The sequence below is a fragment of the Aspergillus pseudoviridinutans genome, assembly GCF_018340605.1.
Source record: "Aspergillus pseudoviridinutans IFM 55266 DNA, scaffold_10, whole genome shotgun sequence".
In the NCBI taxonomy this organism is placed as follows: Eukaryota; Fungi; Ascomycota; class Eurotiomycetes; order Eurotiales; family Aspergillaceae; genus Aspergillus; species Aspergillus pseudoviridinutans.
The window spans coordinates 31,217-48,593 of NW_025091290.1; the positions used below are offsets into that span (position 1 = coordinate 31,217).

General features: G+C 52.6%; 5 protein-coding genes and 1 non-coding gene across 6 annotated transcripts in view; 2 read left to right on the forward strand and 4 right to left on the reverse strand.

Moving 5' to 3' along the window:
* Nucleotides 1–3,453, reverse strand: part of Asppvi_001767 (uncharacterized protein) — a gene marked incomplete at both ends in the record, with an annotated part of 3,879 nt that extends 426 nt beyond the window's left edge. Inside the window, 2 exons of the mRNA XM_043307301.1 lie at nucleotides 26–2,809; nucleotides 2,857–3,453. Coding sequence (XP_043163236.1) covers nucleotides 26–2,809; nucleotides 2,857–3,453 — 3,381 coding nt within the window. The remainder of the gene's footprint in view (nucleotides 1–25; nucleotides 2,810–2,856) is intronic.
* A 506-nt stretch (nucleotides 3,454–3,959) lies between these two features.
* Nucleotides 3,960–9,495, forward strand: Asppvi_001768 (ankyrin repeat protein; the record flags this gene model as incomplete). Its single annotated transcript, XM_043307302.1, has 6 exons — nucleotides 3,960–4,889; nucleotides 4,937–5,170; nucleotides 5,219–5,540; nucleotides 5,588–7,334; nucleotides 7,396–8,390; nucleotides 8,450–9,495. The coding sequence occupies 6 exons, from the start codon at nucleotides 3,960–3,962 to the stop codon at nucleotides 9,493–9,495; spliced, it is 5,274 nt and encodes a 1,757-aa protein (XP_043163237.1).
* Nucleotides 9,496–10,294: 799 nt separating this feature from the next.
* Asppvi_001769 lies at nucleotides 10,295–10,375 on the reverse strand. The gene has a single exon. It is a non-coding gene; the product is annotated as a tRNA-Ser (tRNA).
* A 324-nt stretch (nucleotides 10,376–10,699) lies between these two features.
* Asppvi_001770 (uncharacterized protein) lies at nucleotides 10,700–11,443 on the forward strand (the record flags this gene model as incomplete). Its single annotated transcript, XM_043307303.1, has 3 exons — nucleotides 10,700–10,818; nucleotides 10,988–11,259; nucleotides 11,289–11,443. 3 exons carry the CDS (start codon nucleotides 10,700–10,702, stop codon nucleotides 11,441–11,443), a joined length of 546 nt encoding a protein of 181 aa, XP_043163238.1.
* Nucleotides 11,444–11,875: 432 nt separating this feature from the next.
* Asppvi_001771 (uncharacterized protein) lies at nucleotides 11,876–13,761 on the reverse strand (the record flags this gene model as incomplete). The annotated part of the gene is made up of 11 exons (XM_043307304.1): nucleotides 11,876–11,959; nucleotides 12,010–12,125; nucleotides 12,182–12,209; nucleotides 12,258–12,455; nucleotides 12,502–12,716; nucleotides 12,766–12,909; nucleotides 12,955–13,226; nucleotides 13,278–13,337; nucleotides 13,390–13,462; nucleotides 13,509–13,522; nucleotides 13,574–13,761. 11 exons carry the CDS (start codon nucleotides 13,759–13,761, stop codon nucleotides 11,876–11,878), a joined length of 1,392 nt encoding a protein of 463 aa, XP_043163239.1.
* Nucleotides 13,762–14,517: 756 nt separating this feature from the next.
* On the reverse strand, nucleotides 14,518–16,588 carry Asppvi_001772 (uncharacterized protein; the record flags this gene model as incomplete). The annotated part of the gene is made up of 6 exons (XM_043307305.1): nucleotides 14,518–14,853; nucleotides 14,900–15,238; nucleotides 15,304–15,553; nucleotides 15,604–16,047; nucleotides 16,094–16,157; nucleotides 16,210–16,588. 6 exons carry the CDS (start codon nucleotides 16,586–16,588, stop codon nucleotides 14,518–14,520), a joined length of 1,812 nt encoding a protein of 603 aa, XP_043163240.1.
* Between the last annotated feature and the right edge of the window lie 789 nt (nucleotides 16,589–17,377).

Consider the following 17,377-nt stretch of genomic DNA (forward strand, 5'->3'; position numbering starts at 1 on the left):
CTTTCTCTAGCAGCAGCCGCATGACCTCCTTGTCGCCTTCATGAGAAGCAGCCTGGAGCGCATTGCCATAGCGGCCGCCCTGCGCATTCACATCGGCGCCTTTCTCTAGCAGCAGCTGCACGACCTTGTTGTGGCCTTGAATTGAAGCAGCCTCGAGCGCATTGCCGTAACACCCCCCCTGCGCATTCACATCGGCGCCTTTCTCTAGTAGCAATTGCACGACCTCCTTATCGCCTTGGCGAGAAGCAGCCTGGAGCGCATTGCCGTAAYACCCCCCCTGCGCATTTACATCAGCGCCTTTCTCTAGCAGCAGCCGCACGACCTCCTTATGGCCTTCGTGAGAAGCAGCCTGGAGCGCATTGCCATAGCGGCCGCCCTGTGCATTCACATCAGCGCCTTTCTCTAGCAGCAGGTACACGACCTCCTTGTGGCCATGGCGAGAAGCAGCCTGGAGCGCATTGCCATAATAATCCCCCTGCACATTTATATCAGCACCTTTCTCTAGCAGCAGCTGCACGATCTCCTTGTTGCCTTGGCGAGAAGCAGCCTGGATTGCATTGCTGTAATACCCCCCCTGCGCATTCACATCAGCGCCTTTCTCTAGCAGCAATTGCACAACCTCCTTGTCGCCTTGGTGAGAAGCAGCCTGGAGCGCACTGCCGTAATACCCCCCCTGCGCATTTACATCAGCGCCTTCCTCTAGCAGCAGCTGCACGACCTCCTTGTGGCCTTTGTGAGAAGCAGCCTGGAGCGAATTGCTGTAATACCCCCCCTGTGTATTCACATCGGCGCCTTTCTCTATCAGTAATTGTACCGTATGTCGGAGACCTCCTAAGGATGCGTAGTATAATGGAGTTTCCATCTTTCCATATCGCCGCAATTTTTCATCATGCTTAAAAAGATTCACCCAGACTGCATACGCTTCCCTTTGCTGGAAGAAGTTCAAGATGCCTTCTTGGACGTCCTTCTGAGTCTCGGCAGGCCTTGCGTGATACATCCAATATCGTGCGGAGTATTGCGCCAGCGGAAACTGTGCCTTGATTTCCATGACTGGGCTCCGCTCATCTAGATACGATAAATATGCTAGGCAGACCAGTGACATCTTACTGTGCGACTTTGACATATTCAACCGCCCTTGCCATTCGCCTTTTCGTTCAGGATGGATGAGGAACTCCATCGCTGTCTGGTGGATAAATGACAACTTCGAGTCATAGACGCTGATGAAGAGACCGCATAGATTCTTCACAGTGCTCTCGAAGACATTTTTGGGCCATAGATTCGACTCCAGGTCAGTGTAAGAAATAAAAGGTTGCTTCTGCAACGCTAGCGTTAAGGCTGCGTTAGCTTCATCAAGTGTCAGAGGCCGTGTTGCAGCCAGAACAATCTGTAGGAGAGTCTCTGTATGAATCTGGTTCTTGCTCCGACCCAGGATCTTTTCATATGCTTGAGATACCTTGGATGGCAGATCAGAGAGGAGTGCTTCCATATCAGACCGCCTGCCATATTCACTCGGACTTTGCTCAATGATGTCAAATGTGAGATATAACCAGAGGTATGTGCGGTGTTCCATGCTCTTTAGTTGTTCGGAAATCTTTCGCCGGTCGCCCTCCTCGAAATCACGCGCAATATCATACACTTTGGCATCAATGACTAGATTAATCTCTTTGCTGATTTGTGCAGACTTTTCATCGCCGTCAAAACGCAGATACGCAGTTGTGTTAGAGAATCTTTTGAAAGATGCCTCCAGGTAGTCATATGGGCGACTAGTGATCAGGAACTTGAGCTTCAAGAGCGGATTAGATAGATGCCAGGGCTGGCAATAGAACTCCTTCATCCTGTCAATTAACTGCTGCCTGCTGTCCATACTGCATTCGTCCAGGGCATCAAGGACGCAAATAATTTCTCCAGTATCTGGTGAGTCAGCGCAGGCTATGAGGATTCGCCACAGCTCGGAAAAGTTTCGGGCTAAATCTTTGCCATAGTTCTTATGGCTAGGAAGTGCATGTCCAATTAGGCCACTAGCAGGGTCACGTGTGAAAAGCTGGTGCAGTATTGCACACAAAGCATTAGTGGCATACATGCGGCGTTCATCTCCGTCCTTGAAAAAGAAATAACAGATAGTTGACGTTGTGACATTCGTAGACAGTCGCCGCTCATCGACCAGAGCCCGCGACAAGACTGACTTTCCACAACCAGGGCCAGCAGAGACCCAGAGGAGACCAGAAGTGTTGCTGTCCCGCCATTTGCGGAATCTGTCATCCTTAAAGAACCACTCGCATGTGCCTTCGACCCTCGGAGGGTTGAAGTCTTTGTAGTCTTCATAGTCTGCTGCGAGATCTTGAAGAAGGTCTCGCTCCTTCTGGTCTTCATAGTTCCTCCGCGTCTGTCTACTGCCCGCTTCCAGAACCATCCGGATTTCATTGAGGATGGTCCGCGACTCCTGCATTTCTTGCAGTTGACTGTCCCTATTCCAGCGGATTTCCTCTGCTTCAAGAGGAGAAATATAGCTACTGCATTGTTTGCTCAAGTCATTAATCTTTGCTGCTTTCCCATCCCAATCATTCCAACCAGCCACGTTCTGCCACGCACGGGAGAGTTGAGCTCTAGAAAGATGGCATATGACGAGCGCCTGGTATTCAATGATGTGCGAATAGAGCTTGGCTAAGGGTTCCATAAGCTCTTGGTATCTTTGTTGATGTGAGGACTTGAGATACGTCTTTTCGCAGATATCCCAGTAGACTTGGACATCGCCAATCGAATTGAATCCTCTCAACATAGCTTCATTTTTGGTCGTGCTACTCGTGAGTAGCTGGTAAGGTCAGTATTAACTTGGTAGTCGGATATTCAATGACCTACGGGGAGAACTAATGAAACACCGGACCAAGCCAACGCTGCGTATGGCTGAGCGCTGAGAGCGTTCCTGACTACCGGGTCGGACCATAGGAGGAACTTCGCCAACCTCTCAGCCTGCTCCCGTATCTTTACCTCCTTCCCCAGTAGTGAGACTCGCCACTGCTTCTTCTCCCGATCGTCTAACAGCTGCTTCACGATTGATTCAACCGACCGCGAAGTTGAGAGGTCTGCATCAGTTGTACCATCACGTTGAAGTGAGCCTAAGTGCTTCTTGTAGTCTTCTATTAACTCGGGCTCTTGGGTCTGCAATATCTCGTAAGCCCGAGTCCACGGTTCGAAGCCGCTCTGGGGAAGAGGGGTCGGGTCAGAAGCGGTTGGCTGAGTAGAGGGTTCCGGTGAGGCGGGAGTGGCATTTGGAGGCAGTGGAGCAGAAAACATGGCCTGCTTGGGAGGCTGTACGGTGGTTGGCAGGATCGACGAAGTTTTAGTCGGTACACAAGCTGGTGGCCCTGCGGTCGGAGAGGAAAACACGCCGCCTCTCCCCAATCCATTGGTCTTTTTCTTCTTCCGCACCAGTCTTAGTTTGGAACAGAGGCCCATTATTATTATTCTTTTTACTTTATTTGTTTCTTTTTCTTTCTTTTCTTTTTTTTTTTTCCCCTTCTTGAGAAAATCAGATCGGAGAGGGAATGGGATGGCTGTCTGCAGGAGTGGTTATAGGTGAGATCAACTTTCACGACGTTTGGGAGGGTCGTGCGGCTGAGCAACATCAGGTACGGTTTGGATCTCGGTGATTGGAGGAGCTCTGCGACGGGACTTGGCCAATCAGATGGATATACCCGAGGCACCCGCCTGCTGCCTCAGAGCTGATTTCCTCTTTGGGCGACATCCCAGGCATCAAGGACGCCACAACGGGAAGCTGCCTGGCGCGCTCAACGACGCGTGCTCAGCAGGATCAACAAAATTGGAGATTGCAAGAGCTTAAGAATGCGTGCTTCAGTCGTCTTCATCACTCCTTATTCTCACTGAGCATTTTCACAATCAAATTCACTGCATCCAACCATTGCACCGATCCTTTCTCTTTCTCAATTTCTTGCCGAGCAAACATGGCCGATCGGTACACGCTCCCCGCCGTCCCCACGAAGCACTCCACCTTCATCGGCTACGTCAACTCTCACCCTCAAGTGTCAATCCCCAATCTTGTACACCCATACAACGAATATGATGCAGTCCTTCGCAAGATCTACGCCCAGCAACCATCCCACCCCGCGGTCGCAGACAACCTCCTCAATGTTGTGCCATTGTTCGATGCCAATGGCTCGGCCGATCTTCGGATTCGCGCACGTGATCTGGCTTCGGAGCCGGAGGAGCTCAAGGCCAAGTATTTGATGCCACTGAAAGACGAGGATCGAAAAGCGCACGGGTCGCCAGCCGTGGTATCCTCCTTCAAAGAGTTCCAGACGAACTTCAACCTGTTCTCTGAGAGCGCTCTGAGCGATCTCGACTGGAGCAATGTAGTTGCAGCGGGAAGTGCAGTGACCACGTCTTTATTGCCCGTTCCGGAGGAGTACCGCGACTCGAAACGCGGCCTGCGCGAATACTACCATCAGAAATTTGCTCCCGCCTCGGATGTCGATCTGTTTTTGTACGGGTTGACGGAGGAACAGGCCATGGAGAAGATCAAGCAGATCGAAACCCGCATCAAGGACTCGATCCTGGCCGAGACTTCCACCATTCGCACAAAGAATGCCATTACGATCGTGTCGCAGTACCCCACACGCCATGTTCAAATCGTCCTGCGAATCTACAAGTCCATTGCCGAGATCTTGACCGGGTTTGATGTCGACTGCTCGTGCGCCGCTTACGATGGTCGCCAGGTGTATATGGCACCACGTGCGATTGGTGCGTTTGTCACCCAAATCAACCATGTGGATCTGTCCAGACGGTCGCCGTCGTACGAGAACCGTCTTTCCAAGTACGCTCGCCGAGGATTTGAAGTGTTCTGGCCGTCGTTGGACCGCTCCAAGATTGATCCAGTATGCCGTGTGACCGAACATTGCGAGTGATACTGACTTTCACACAGACGATTTTTGAACGCAGCTTCACCCGGACTCTCGGCCTTGCCCGCCTTTTGGTGCTGGAGAAGCTCCCGAAGCCTTCCGACCGGGATGCATACATCGACAAGCGGCGTCGAGAGCGAGGCCGACCGGTTCCCATGCGAATCTCGAAGCAGCTGCGAGGAAACATCAAGAATGACTGGGACAACGAGGTGCCTGAATGGGTCGATGAGGAGGACGTGTCCGACTACCATACGTTTGTGAGCAATGCCTTGTTCGACGGCAAGCTGAGTGCTAATCACATCTAGACCATTCCTTATGGCGAAAGATTCCACGCTCGAAAGATTGAGAAACTGCTCTACACTAAGGATTTGCTGCTCAATGCCGAATGGAACAGACCCAAAGACCGCGAGGTCCATCTGCATCGGCATCCGGCTTTCTTCGGCAACTTTGAAGACGTGATCGAGGATTGCTGTGGCTTTTGTCCGGTCCCCGTCACTCCCGAGGAAAAGCAATTGGCCGAGGAGGAGAGCAAAATCTACGTCTCGGGCAGAGTTAAATTCCTCCAGGACAACCCCGGCCGCCAGGAGATTGGCAGTTTTAACCCTATCACCGAAACCGATTGGACTGGTCAGTGTTCCTTGGCTTGACGATGTCGGAGTTACTAACTGGGACAGAAATGGCATACGTCGGAAACACAGCAGGCCTGTGTCAGGCGATCATCGACAGCGACTTGGAAGGCGTGGAGCAGTGGCTGTCGCACGACTTTGACGTGAACCGTCGCGATTTTACCGGTCGCACTCCGTTGCATCTGGCGGTCATGACCTCCACGCCCGAAATCGTTCAGAGTCTCGTTGACCACGGAGCTCGTTTGATCTCTCGACTGGCCGACGGACGAACGGCCTTACATCTCGCTGCGGCTCGAGGCCATGCCGAGATCATCAGGATCTTGCTGACGAAGAGCGAGGAAAATGAGGAGGAAGAAGCTCGCAAAGAGCAGTCGCGCAAGGCAGCCTCATCCGACAAAGAGGCCAAGGACGGTGAGGAAGTTGCCGAGCTCATCAGCCATCCTTCCACTGAGAGCGAGGCAGATGTTCAGTCTTTTACCACCGGTTCTTTTGTCAAAGTCAAAAAGGATGCGCCGGATAGTCCACAGGACTCAGTGCCCGATGACTCAAACGACCAGGATCCCGACGTCTACGACATCAACGTGATCGCTTGGGACAGTCACGCCTCTCCTCTGCATCACGCGATTTTGAACGGCCACGTCGCTGCTGTTGAGGAACTGGTATCCTCTTTTGGTGCGGATGTGCTTCTGCCGGTCAAATTGCTGCACGAGTACAACAACAGCCCGCGAGCTGCCATTCTCACCCTGGTCTTGGCTCTCCAACTGCCAATAGAGCAGGCGAAGGCAATGACGACGAAGCTGCTACAACTGGGTGCCTCACCGGCACAGGCAGACCTTGATCAGAAAACTGCCGTGGCTCACATTGCGGCTTCTCCGGAATACACTGAGCTGCTGGACTCGTACCTGCAGCATGATCGTCCGGCAGTCGAACGGACGATCAACTACATTGCTACTAGTGGCTGGCGATTCAACCCCAATGCTGAGACTGCGCTGACAACCGCTATCAATTCGGGGAATGTCATCGGAGCCTTGAAGTTGCTTGAAGCACACGCGAGCCCCACTATCGATTTTGATGAATTCATCAAGTCGGCACAGGTGCACATCGATGGAATACGGAACGACTCCTCCGAGCAAGTGAAGAGAAACTTTGATGCCAACGTCACCCAGCCTATTATATTGAGTGTCCTCAAAGATCAGCCTTCTGTGGCCCTGGAGCTTCTGGCCCGAGGCGCAGATCCCAATACACTGACCAAGGAAGGGCACCACGTGCAGCATGACGAATACGCTAGGAACTACCAGCACGGCAAATCACTGCTGGATTGCGTGCGCGGAAAGCTGAACGCTCTGCGTGCGTACAAGCCCGAAACTCACACCCGGGAGCCGCCCAGCCCCTTGGAACACGAGGACAGCTTCTATCTCGCCCCCTTCAAAGAAGATACATACCAGCTGTGGACGGCCAAGGCCGCTCTCTGCAGTGCGCACTCCCGTGTTGAATCAGAGCAGAAGCTCTACGACGACGACGTGAAGTGTGCAGCGAGTCGCAAGGGTGTCGAGGAGAAGAAGGCGGCCGTCCAACTGGCTCTCGGCGAGTTTGAGAAGCTCGAGGAGGAATTACTTGCCAGGGGTGCCAAGACGTTCAAGCAGTTGTTTCCAGACATTGAGATGTCTTCTGATACTTCACATAACGGCCGGAAGCATCGCCTATGCTTCGGCACCAAGCCTGGTCCGTTCAATATGACCTTTGACTTCCGGAGGGCGGATCTCAACGACATCACTAGGGATGGTTATATCCAGCTGTAAGTGCTCAATCGGTTCCTTCCATGTGCTGCAGTGTTCGCTTATGCTGACTGCTTTTAGGTTTGAGGCAGCGTGGCGTGGTGACCTTGAGACGATCAAATCACTCACCCTCGGGACATGGGGTCCAGACAAGAACAAACCGCCGTTGGAGATTGCTACGAAAGACCAGAGAAACTTCCACCCGTTCAACATCGCCGTCCTGCGTGGACATTTGGACGTGGCGAGGGCGATTATCGCCATTGCACAAGTGCAGTACAAGCCTCAGGACGAGCAAGAAAATGTGCGGTATACATTGCGAGCCACAACTGGCAATGACGATGATTATTCCGGCGACGAGGCCGAGGACGACAGTGACAGGCTCGATATCGAGAGGCAGATTCTCGATGAAGAATTCACTATCGACAACATTGGTGAGGTTAAGACGCAGGTCGAGAGCCAGGTCCCGCCTCTTTCTCTGTTGAAGGACCATTGTTCGGATGAAGATTTTATGGGAACAACCCTGCCGGATGAGCGAAGGCCTTTCAATCTTGTCCAGTACGCAATCTGGAAGGATGATGTTCAGCTTCTGGTCTTCCTTCTGGATCTCGGCCGGGAGCTGTCTGCGAAGTCTGGAAGTTCCGAGCAGACCATCTTCACGGTTGAGCAGTGGGATCTTACTATGGCAATGCAGCTGGGACGACTCCGCTGCCTGGCAGAACTCATCAAACGTACGGGGGCTGGCATTCAATTTGATAAGCTGGCGGAGCAGAGCGGAGTGGAAATCAAGGAGAAGCCCAAATACTACCAAGGACTGTCCATCCACGGCAAGAAGCGAACGGACTGGGCGGCTGCCGGTCGCGGCGTCCTTCCCGCAGAGCCTGAAGAGGAGAAACCTCCCCTCCTGGTTGCTGCCCGTGAAGGAAACCTCGAAGCAGTGGAGTGGTTCTTGGGAACTGCGCCTGGCCGTTACTATTTGGAGTTTACCGAGGCACACAAGCACGATAAGCGCATCCAGAGGCTCGCCATGGGAAAGTTGGGTGTCGAGCGTTCCATTACGAACTGGTTGAATATCAGACGTAGGTTCCCTTCGTGGTGTGTTGAAGATGTTGTTACATTTGATGCTAACTGCCACCAGGCGATCTCGTCCTCCACTGCGCCATTTTCGCAAAGCCAACACTCGAGTCAGAACGACTGGTCAAGTACTTGGTTCAGCATGTCCCTCACTGTCTCGAGGTCAAGTCCGTTGATGGATATACCCCCTTGATGGTTGCATTCTCGCTTGTTCGTCCTACTTATGCCAAAATCCTCATCGAAGCGGGGGCCGACCAGACCATGCGCGATAAGAAGGGCAGCAATATCCTTCATCTTCTGTTCTGCAGTGCCAGCTCCCCCTCGGCCGAGAAACTGGATGACTTCCAGCAGATGCTCGAACTGGTCGATCCGTCTTTAATTCCCTCCCTGCTAGTCGAGCGTTCGTCACACGAGCCGGGCTCCCTGACACCCTTGGCAATGTGGATGGTGCGGGCCTTGAGCACCGCGCATACCTACTCCGTCTATGGCAATGGCAGCAACCGCGAAGGCGATAACCAGATGAAAGCTCTTCGAATGATCTTGGACTTTGCCCAAAGTACCGGACAGAAGCATCTCGAGCTGTTGGACGGGGCTGGCAACACCGTCGTGCACGACGCCGTGCGGTGCCAGCTCCTCCGAACGCTGGAGATCTTGCTCGAACGCCGTCCGGACCTCCTCCATCGCGAGAACGCCTCGGGCTCGACGCCTGCTGAACTCGCTGAGGCCGCGTGGGTCACCGAAGTTACATCCAACCCTCCCGGATCGAACCGTCGAAACAGGTTCATGTACAGCAGCAATCAGTATGGAGAAAGCCTTGTGGATCGTCAGCCCGAGTCCTTTGTTGTGGAGGATGACGAAGCCCCAACGATGAAATGGAGGATCTACGACTTCTGCCGTGGCAAGGCCGAGAGTTTGAAAGGACCCGATGCGAAGCGGAGATTGGTTTCTCTGTTCGAGGCCAATGAAGTCGCCAGAAGATTGGCTGCGAAGGATCCGCAGGAGACTCGGTACGTTGGTCGTGCAGCGAGAAGGAGAAGATGGAACGAGCACAACGGAAGAGAGTTTGGCGATGAAGTTGGGGAATGGCTGTCGGATGTGTATTCGCAGTAGGGCTAGACTCGCACTCTGAAGGGTTGCTTTTCCTTGCAACGTCGTTAATATAATTTTGAAGTATTCATCGTCCAGTATACGTCCAGTCCCGGAAAACCAGCAATTAAGGGAGGACGTACTATGTAGCTTGACAAATTCATTCCCTAAGACAACGATGGACGAGAATAATGGAGAAATATTTATCTTTGGATGACCTCGAATTTTCTCAATTTCGCAGTGGAAGTGGCAGCGCTGCGACTATGAACTTCTCCCACGCCAGTTGTTGCACGGGGAAGGGTCTATCATTCATTCGGTATTAAACCCCGGTATTCCCCTTGATTCATGCTTCAGGAATCCTTTTTTCTTTGAAGGTCAAGTCTTTCGGCGTCGTCCGGCCGAACTCGATCTCCGTCAGCGGTGTCAAGTTCTCTGGGCAACGACCACGCCGGTGCCAGACTATAATAAGGGAGTATAATCAGGAAAGATGCGTAATACATCACCTGTTCATTCACCTCGACGGACTACTGTATTCATGTTGCAGTGGACTTCGGGAAAGCAAGAATGATAACGAACACGCATCTGATGGCAATCGAGGATGTTCTATTTTCGCGTATATGTTGTTTGGGTCTCGTGTAAGTCCATATGACTAACGACACTACAGTATACAGAGGGGATTATCCGATCGGTACATCGATAGGGTTGTTAGCAATGCATTTCTCAGCAGTTTTACCGGTGTCAAGCAGCAAGGGGAAAAGAAAAATTGTTTATGTTGCAATGATTGCGAGTGCGTTAAGGAACAGTGAGGGCGGAAAAAAAAGAACGTCAGCGATAGGACTCGAACCTATGCGGCCGAAGCCAAGTGATTTCTAATCACTCCCCTTAACCACTCGGGCACACTGACTGATGATGGAATATGATACGCCTTGACTGTCTGTTGAGTCTGACCACAGTTATTACCTTTTATGTTGAATTACATCATGTATTTTCCACGTCTTCTCGCAATTCATCCAGTGAAGGACACTCTCGGTGTACAAAATCCACTGTCCCATTGGACGGGATTTCAGAACTTCGTTGGATTGGAAGTTCGGCTTGTCAGAAGACAGACAAACACTTTTACGGCCTTCGACTATACTTTGCGGGGTATTTCTGCTTGATATATATCGTCTAGCTCCGAATGGATATCAACAAGCATAACCCATGTATCATTGGACACCTCATTGGCAAAATGTTCGAACACTACCTGGTCGAGTCTGAGGGTGAAACCGGAATCTGCAATCGTGGCTTCGATTCGACGTCAACATTCCTGGAGATTCGCTCTCACTCGAGCATCGAGTTGTTGAAGTCGTATGTTTGCTTCGTTAGTAGCCTGAAAATGACGGCATTCATATGAGACACCCCACGTGACGACTAGACCCGATTCGGCAGCCACGCTCGTCACCCACTTGAGCTCCCTGAATTCGTCGAAATCAACACTGCAATACAGCACGAACTAGTCAAAATGACACCCCCCGAGAGCCTCGACGCGGCTAATCTCAACCCTCATTGACCTTACCTCTAATATCCAGAAGCTCCGCGCACAATTCTTCGCCCTCACTGCGCCTGTGATGGTGCCCCTCTGCGAATTCAACGCCTCCTTGGGCTTTCCTGACAACGTGGACCCGCAGCACGGATCCCCTGTTATCGCATGCTACCGGCGCCGACTGGGGAAGAAAACAGACCTTGAGTCGCGGGTCGCGGGCCTCGCCCGCGGAGCGCAAGACGCAAGCGCGAGCGCACGTTCCGCGAGTCGGTCGGGTATCCCTGTCGTCTGAAAGCGGTCACCGACGGTGCGACGATTACGTTTTCCCGTCTTGGGGGCGCACACAACCACGAGTACTCCGCGCTGGAGCACAAGGTTGCCTCTGGGTTGTGGGAGCTGGCGGCCAAAGGCGAGCAAGGGGTGCAAGAGGCAGGAGACGGAGACGGATGAGCGGAAGGTTAGGTCGGCGGCGATGCGTGGAGAGCGGATACGTGAGGTCTGGATAACCTATATTGGAAATACCATGAACTGGAGTCCTTGACGGCCGAGTGGCCTCCGCAGGCTCGGGACCAAGCGATGAATCGTTGGAACCGGGGGCTGGATGAGCGGACGCAGGTGCTAAGGCGAGAGTCTCTGGCGCAGGCCAAGCACCGGATACAGCCTAAGATGGAAGGACAAACCCAGACTGTAGCACCTCAGCCCAGCCCGGTTGGTCCTGCTGGCACTGTAGGCCCCGTAGATCCAGTAAGGAATTACGTAGAAGAGGAAGCCGCAGAGCCAAACCTCAACACGAGGTCAAACACGGAATTATGATACACTGTCTCTACTGTACATGTACATGTTCCACCCTTAATGTGGCCTCTGAAAATCTATATACAGCCGTTAGGCATTATTCGCACATGAGAAACTGGCACTACTGGGATCGTCGTGCAGGGCCTTGCCAGACACATAAAGTCCCAGGCCACACTGTGAAGATAATCAGTAATTGTATCGTAGAATGTCCAGCAAGAACTTACAATGCAGCACGCGATCCCCATGATGACAACATTAAGGATAGTAAGCGCAGTCTTCATCGGAGTCGAAAAGAACCGGCCTTTATTGAGATACAGCCAGAAAAGTGCGCTGAATCCGTCTGCAATCGATCGTCAGCAAGATGTCTACACAAATGAAAAGGAAAAAGAAACTTACAGGTAAACCAGCTTGCAAAAAGCGACGCCTGCAAAATGTTCAGCTTGACCCAGAGCGAACCAGCAAGGAAACTTACCACCAGACTCAATAGATTGTTGAACACCGGGATAGCCTCGGCAATAATCCAAGCAACGATCCAAGTCGCCAGCCCAATCAACACCCATGAACCGGTCGCAACAAGATCGCGCTTATGCATGCGGTCGCTGTGGCGCCACATCCGCACGTAGATGTACTTGCATGCGACGTGGCCGTTCACCACGCCTCCGATGACAATCTACTCCTCGTCAGCTGGATCCTGGGCTGAGTAACAAAAGACTTACAGTCGGCAAGGCGATTCCATACGCCACCTTCTTCACAGTCTCCGAGGCTGAGCCTAGCGCAGGTGAGGTGACGTCGTCCCCAGCATAGCAGTAGATCACTACAGCGGCGACGATATACAAGCATGTGTCGATGCCCTGCAGCAAGAAGAGCGACTTGGGGTAGTCGCGGGGGTTTTTCAGTTCGGCCATGAAGCCGAAGAAGGCGACGTGGCCGGCTGTTTTGTCAGTGACGATCCATGCAAAGATGAAGAGGAGGAAACCTACAGAATGAGAAGACAATATTGCAGACTGCAAGAAAAGCCTTGTACAAACTGGTATCAACGGTGGCATTGACCCCGCCGTGCCATGGACGTTCGACACCAACGGCAATCATGACGATCAGAACCGCGGAAGAGACGCTGATGAAGGCTGCGAATTGTCAGTGGCATTCTACATCGTCAGAGACATACGCACAAGCAACTGATAGAAACGAGACCTTGGCCAAGGTCCGCGGCAAACACAACACGAACGAAATGACCAAGCCAACCACTCCAAAGACAATCGAGCACGTCCCATGATCGGTAATCGAGTTCATGGCGACGGTAAAAGTGAGGATATGGCTAGCCATGATGAAGACCACGAGGAGCAATTGGCCTGTTCCGAAGAGCTCCCGGCCAAATCTGCCCAGGATGACCTCGCCGGCGTCTCCCATGGAATGGATGAACGGATACCGCCATTTGAATTGTCTATGCGGGTCAGTAGCAGTCCAGCTATTTAGTCCACGACGACAAACTTACCCAATCGTGTAGCCGGTGTAGGTTGACATCAGACCAAGCGCTACAAGGAGAATGATGGCTCTACACTCGTTAGAATTTAGAGTCGTCTTCGGAGGGCAATGGATAGGCTCACGGAACGAGGCCCAACGCAGCCACCACCGCCGGCAGGGAGAGAATACCCAGCGACACCGTTTCGGCAACCATGACTGCTCTCGATCAGCTATGTCCTCGAACTTGTGAAGGCATACTCACGGAAACCACATTGCCTATGCGGGTCAGTAATAGTCCAGCTATTTAGTCCATGACGACAAACTCACCACCAACTCAAGGTCTTGTACTTCACCTCGGCATACTCCTCGTCCCCGAATGCATCCTGATACTCTGGTTTCGAGTCCTGCTTCTCAAAGTCACGCTCGCCATCGGAAACAGCCTCGGGATGTACATGATCCGCGTCCACATCAGCATCCGCAGCAGGACGGGATCCTCCCTCGAGCATGGAACCCATGATTGCGACTCTGACGAGTGACGGCAGAGACGGTTGAGGTCTGGTCGAGCGGCTCCCCGGACGAGTGGAGCTGGAAAGCAGATTTTTTCAGCGTGGAAACCCTCCGATCTCGAGCATACAATGCAATCACGAAACCGGTGTCGAGGCCGGGATGTTCTTCGTCGTCCCAGATACACTGTGTCACCAGCACTTGATACTGACAGGTCAACTGCGAGCTCCGGACTTCCAACGGCGAAACAAAACTGCGACAGCATMATGATGACTCAACGGCAACACCCTCAGTCTGGGGGCCCAGTTCGTGTGCTCCATTCCTCAGGACAGCCGTTGATATTGGTATATGTTACCTAATGCCGAGATCTCACAGGTCCCAATGAGGATAATTGATCCATTCTTTAAATTGTTGGCCAATCAGAGGTAGTAGAAACATGGTTCCGCGCAGATACAAGCATCTGATTGGATGGAAGAAATTTCTAACCAAGGCGGGGCTTCACTGATGCTTGGCAGCCAATGAGAATGATTTCCGCTGTTGATCTTCCAAGTGCTCGTAGCCATTGAGAAACAGGGGCGACTGCACCGATTATAAGAAATAGCATGGAGAGGAGTAAAATGGAGGATACTGATGGTTATAGAACAGTTATCGAGTATTGAACAACAGACTCAAAGACCGGGACAGTTATGGCAAGAACTGAAACCAGGCCAACAGCACAAATTGTCGAGGAATATACCTCCGCATCCAAAATCGACATACAACATCCCCTAATAATAATCGTAGAGCTGCCTCTGCGGTGGCACATCTCTCCGAAGCAAATACTTCTTGACATACCACGGCAACATCGCCCGATAGTGATTGATGTGCTTAGTCGTCGGAACCGAAAAGACCTGATCCAGCTCCTCAAGCGAGAGCGCCTTGGTCTCCGGCAGACAGAAATAACAAAAGATCCAGCCGAAGAAGTTCCACGCCGCGTACCAGCCAAAGGCACCGGTGGGCGTGAACGATTTATTGAGCGACGGCCAGGTCAGCGAGACGATGAAGTTGAAACCCCACGTTGTGGCTGTTGCGAAGGACATGCCGATGTCTCGGATGTAGAGGGGCTGACATTATCAGTAGACTGCGATAGTGATTGAAGAGGAGACTTACGAAAGCTTCTGCGGAGTAGGTGAATGGTACCGGTCCTTCACCGGGCGAGTACACGATCATGAAGAGGTATATGCCAGTCGCGACGCAGGCTGTCCGAGATGTTTGATCGGGTATGTAGAATGAGAAGCCGGTGAAGAGGAGGAATATACACATCAGAGGGAAGGTGGTCAGCAGCAAATTCCGTCGTCCAAAGGTGTCGATCGTGTATACAGCTGGCAGGGCGAAAATCCAGTTGGTGATGCCGCACCCGAGGGACGTGACGAGTGCCATACGGGTGTCGAAACCGGCTTCCCGGAACATCGACGAGGAATAGTACATGATCGCATTGACACCACAGAACTACGACAGTTAGAGCTTGACTATGTGGTGAGAAGATGTTAACTTGCCTGCTGCATGAACATCACGAAGAAGGACGACTGCGCCGCACGTCGGTTGCGCGGAATGGAGAACATCTCGTGGAACAAATGCTTGCCCTCGCGGAGCTTCTCCTCGACCTTTAGAGCAGCATGAATATAGTAGAGGTCTCTCGCAGCTTGGAATGTTGACGGGCGGAATTTGCAGAGCGCCTTGTACGCGTCGTGGTAGCGGTTGCGCATCATGTACCACCTAGGCGACTCGGGACACAAATAGACCTGCATGCAGACGAAGAAGGGACTGATTCAAAGTCGTCAGCACATGTAAATGCAATGCAATGGTCTACTTACGGAATGGCGGTCGACCCTAGCATCAATCGCCAGTTGAAGCCAGGGATCGTGGGATGCGACACGTCCATAAACGCAACAGAGGCAATATACCCCAGCATGATGCCAAATGCCGTCCACATCTGCCACATCATAACCAGAGCACCGCGGATATTGGCCGGTGAGCACTCGGCGCCATACACCGGGGTGGTTGTGGATTTGGCGCCCACCGCAAAGCCGAGGAGGAAACGGCCGAGCAACAAATTCCACCAGGTATGTGCGGCCGCCATCCAGAACGAGGCGGCAAAGGAGATAAAGCACGAAATGAAGATGCATCCGCGGCGACCAAACCAGCGATTCAGCGGCGCCGTGGTCCAGCATCCGATGACGGCGGAGCAGAGATAGGGAGCGCCGTTGAGGAGGCCTTGGAGCCAAGTGTCGGTGACATTAAATTCAGCAAAGTAGAACCTGCTCTGCTTAGCATAGCTCAGATGGGGAATGTGAGAGTACCTACTCCTGCGCACCGTTGACGGCGGTCTGATCCATTCCTTGCACGATAGCAGATCCAGCACAGAGGACTGCAGGTTGGGTTAAATTTAAATCCAACAGGAGGACCGCGAGGAGACTTACCTGTCATGAAATACATCATAAACGGCTGACTCCACCGATGCGTCTTCTCCCGTCGAAGTAGTTCTTTCTCACTCTCCGTCAGCTCGTCCATCTGCTCGAACGCTCTTGGATCCTGCGAGACAAGGGCCCCTTTTCGCAGATCATCGAGGATATGCTCAAGGTCTTTTTCCTTCGCGAAAGCCTCGACATCATTCAGGAGCTGTTCTCGACTCAACTCGGCAAGAGGATTCTTAAGTTTAGTGTTGGTAGTGGTGCTTTTGTCCACATCGCGAGCCCACTCTCGAGCAGTAGCTGCCTCTTCCTCTCGCTTCTCAATAGATATAGGAGACTCATGGTGGGAGAGACTTGGAGCCTCAGGGTCGGAAGTCTTCTCCCCCATAGTGACAGACAAGCAGCAGAAGTTCAGGACGAAGTGGGTATACTTCACAGAATATCAGCCAACGAAAAACAAACGCGGAGAATTCGAGGAGAGATCCGGGGAAGAGACGGGGGGAAGTGGAGGTAGCCTTTTATAGTTTCGATCGCCAAGAACCCCTCTGGCCGAGAAACGGCCCCTCAGGCTAGTACCCTCTCCTGCTCGATGTGCGGATTCATTATCTCTGACTCAGTCTAGATACAGTATCTCTCGGCTGACCGAAAGCGTCCCGAGCCAAGACCAGCGGGGTCAGAACAAAGAGCTGGATGGCGTAGATGGCTGACTACCAACGTCTTTGGCGTGGCGACCGGGCGGCTCCTCAAGCGAGCCAGGGAGTGCCAAGGCAAATGGAGCACGGCTGCACCGGTACAGTGACAACGACTAAAACCACGCCCCTCATGGATGGAACGCTGAAGCGGCTTTGGTCGGTAGAACCATGGCCGAAGGATGGCGTGATGCCAAGGAAATTAGTTTCTAATGTCCGGGAATGGCTTTCTGGCCCTCCGGGATACCTGTTATCTCAATGTCCGTGCTATCACAGAGAGATAATGTAGAAGTGGGAGGATCAGCATGGGCAGACCTCGGCGTACTTGGCGCCGAGAACGGAACAGCCAGTGAGGGTGGGAGCGCCGGCGGAGGCCAAGCAGGGCGGCGCCCAAGATCGTCCACAATGATGCAGTTGCGTGGGGAGCCAAGAATTTGTGCGTGGACTGGTCTAAGCGGATGTACCAATGCAGTTGAGTCTCACTTGAC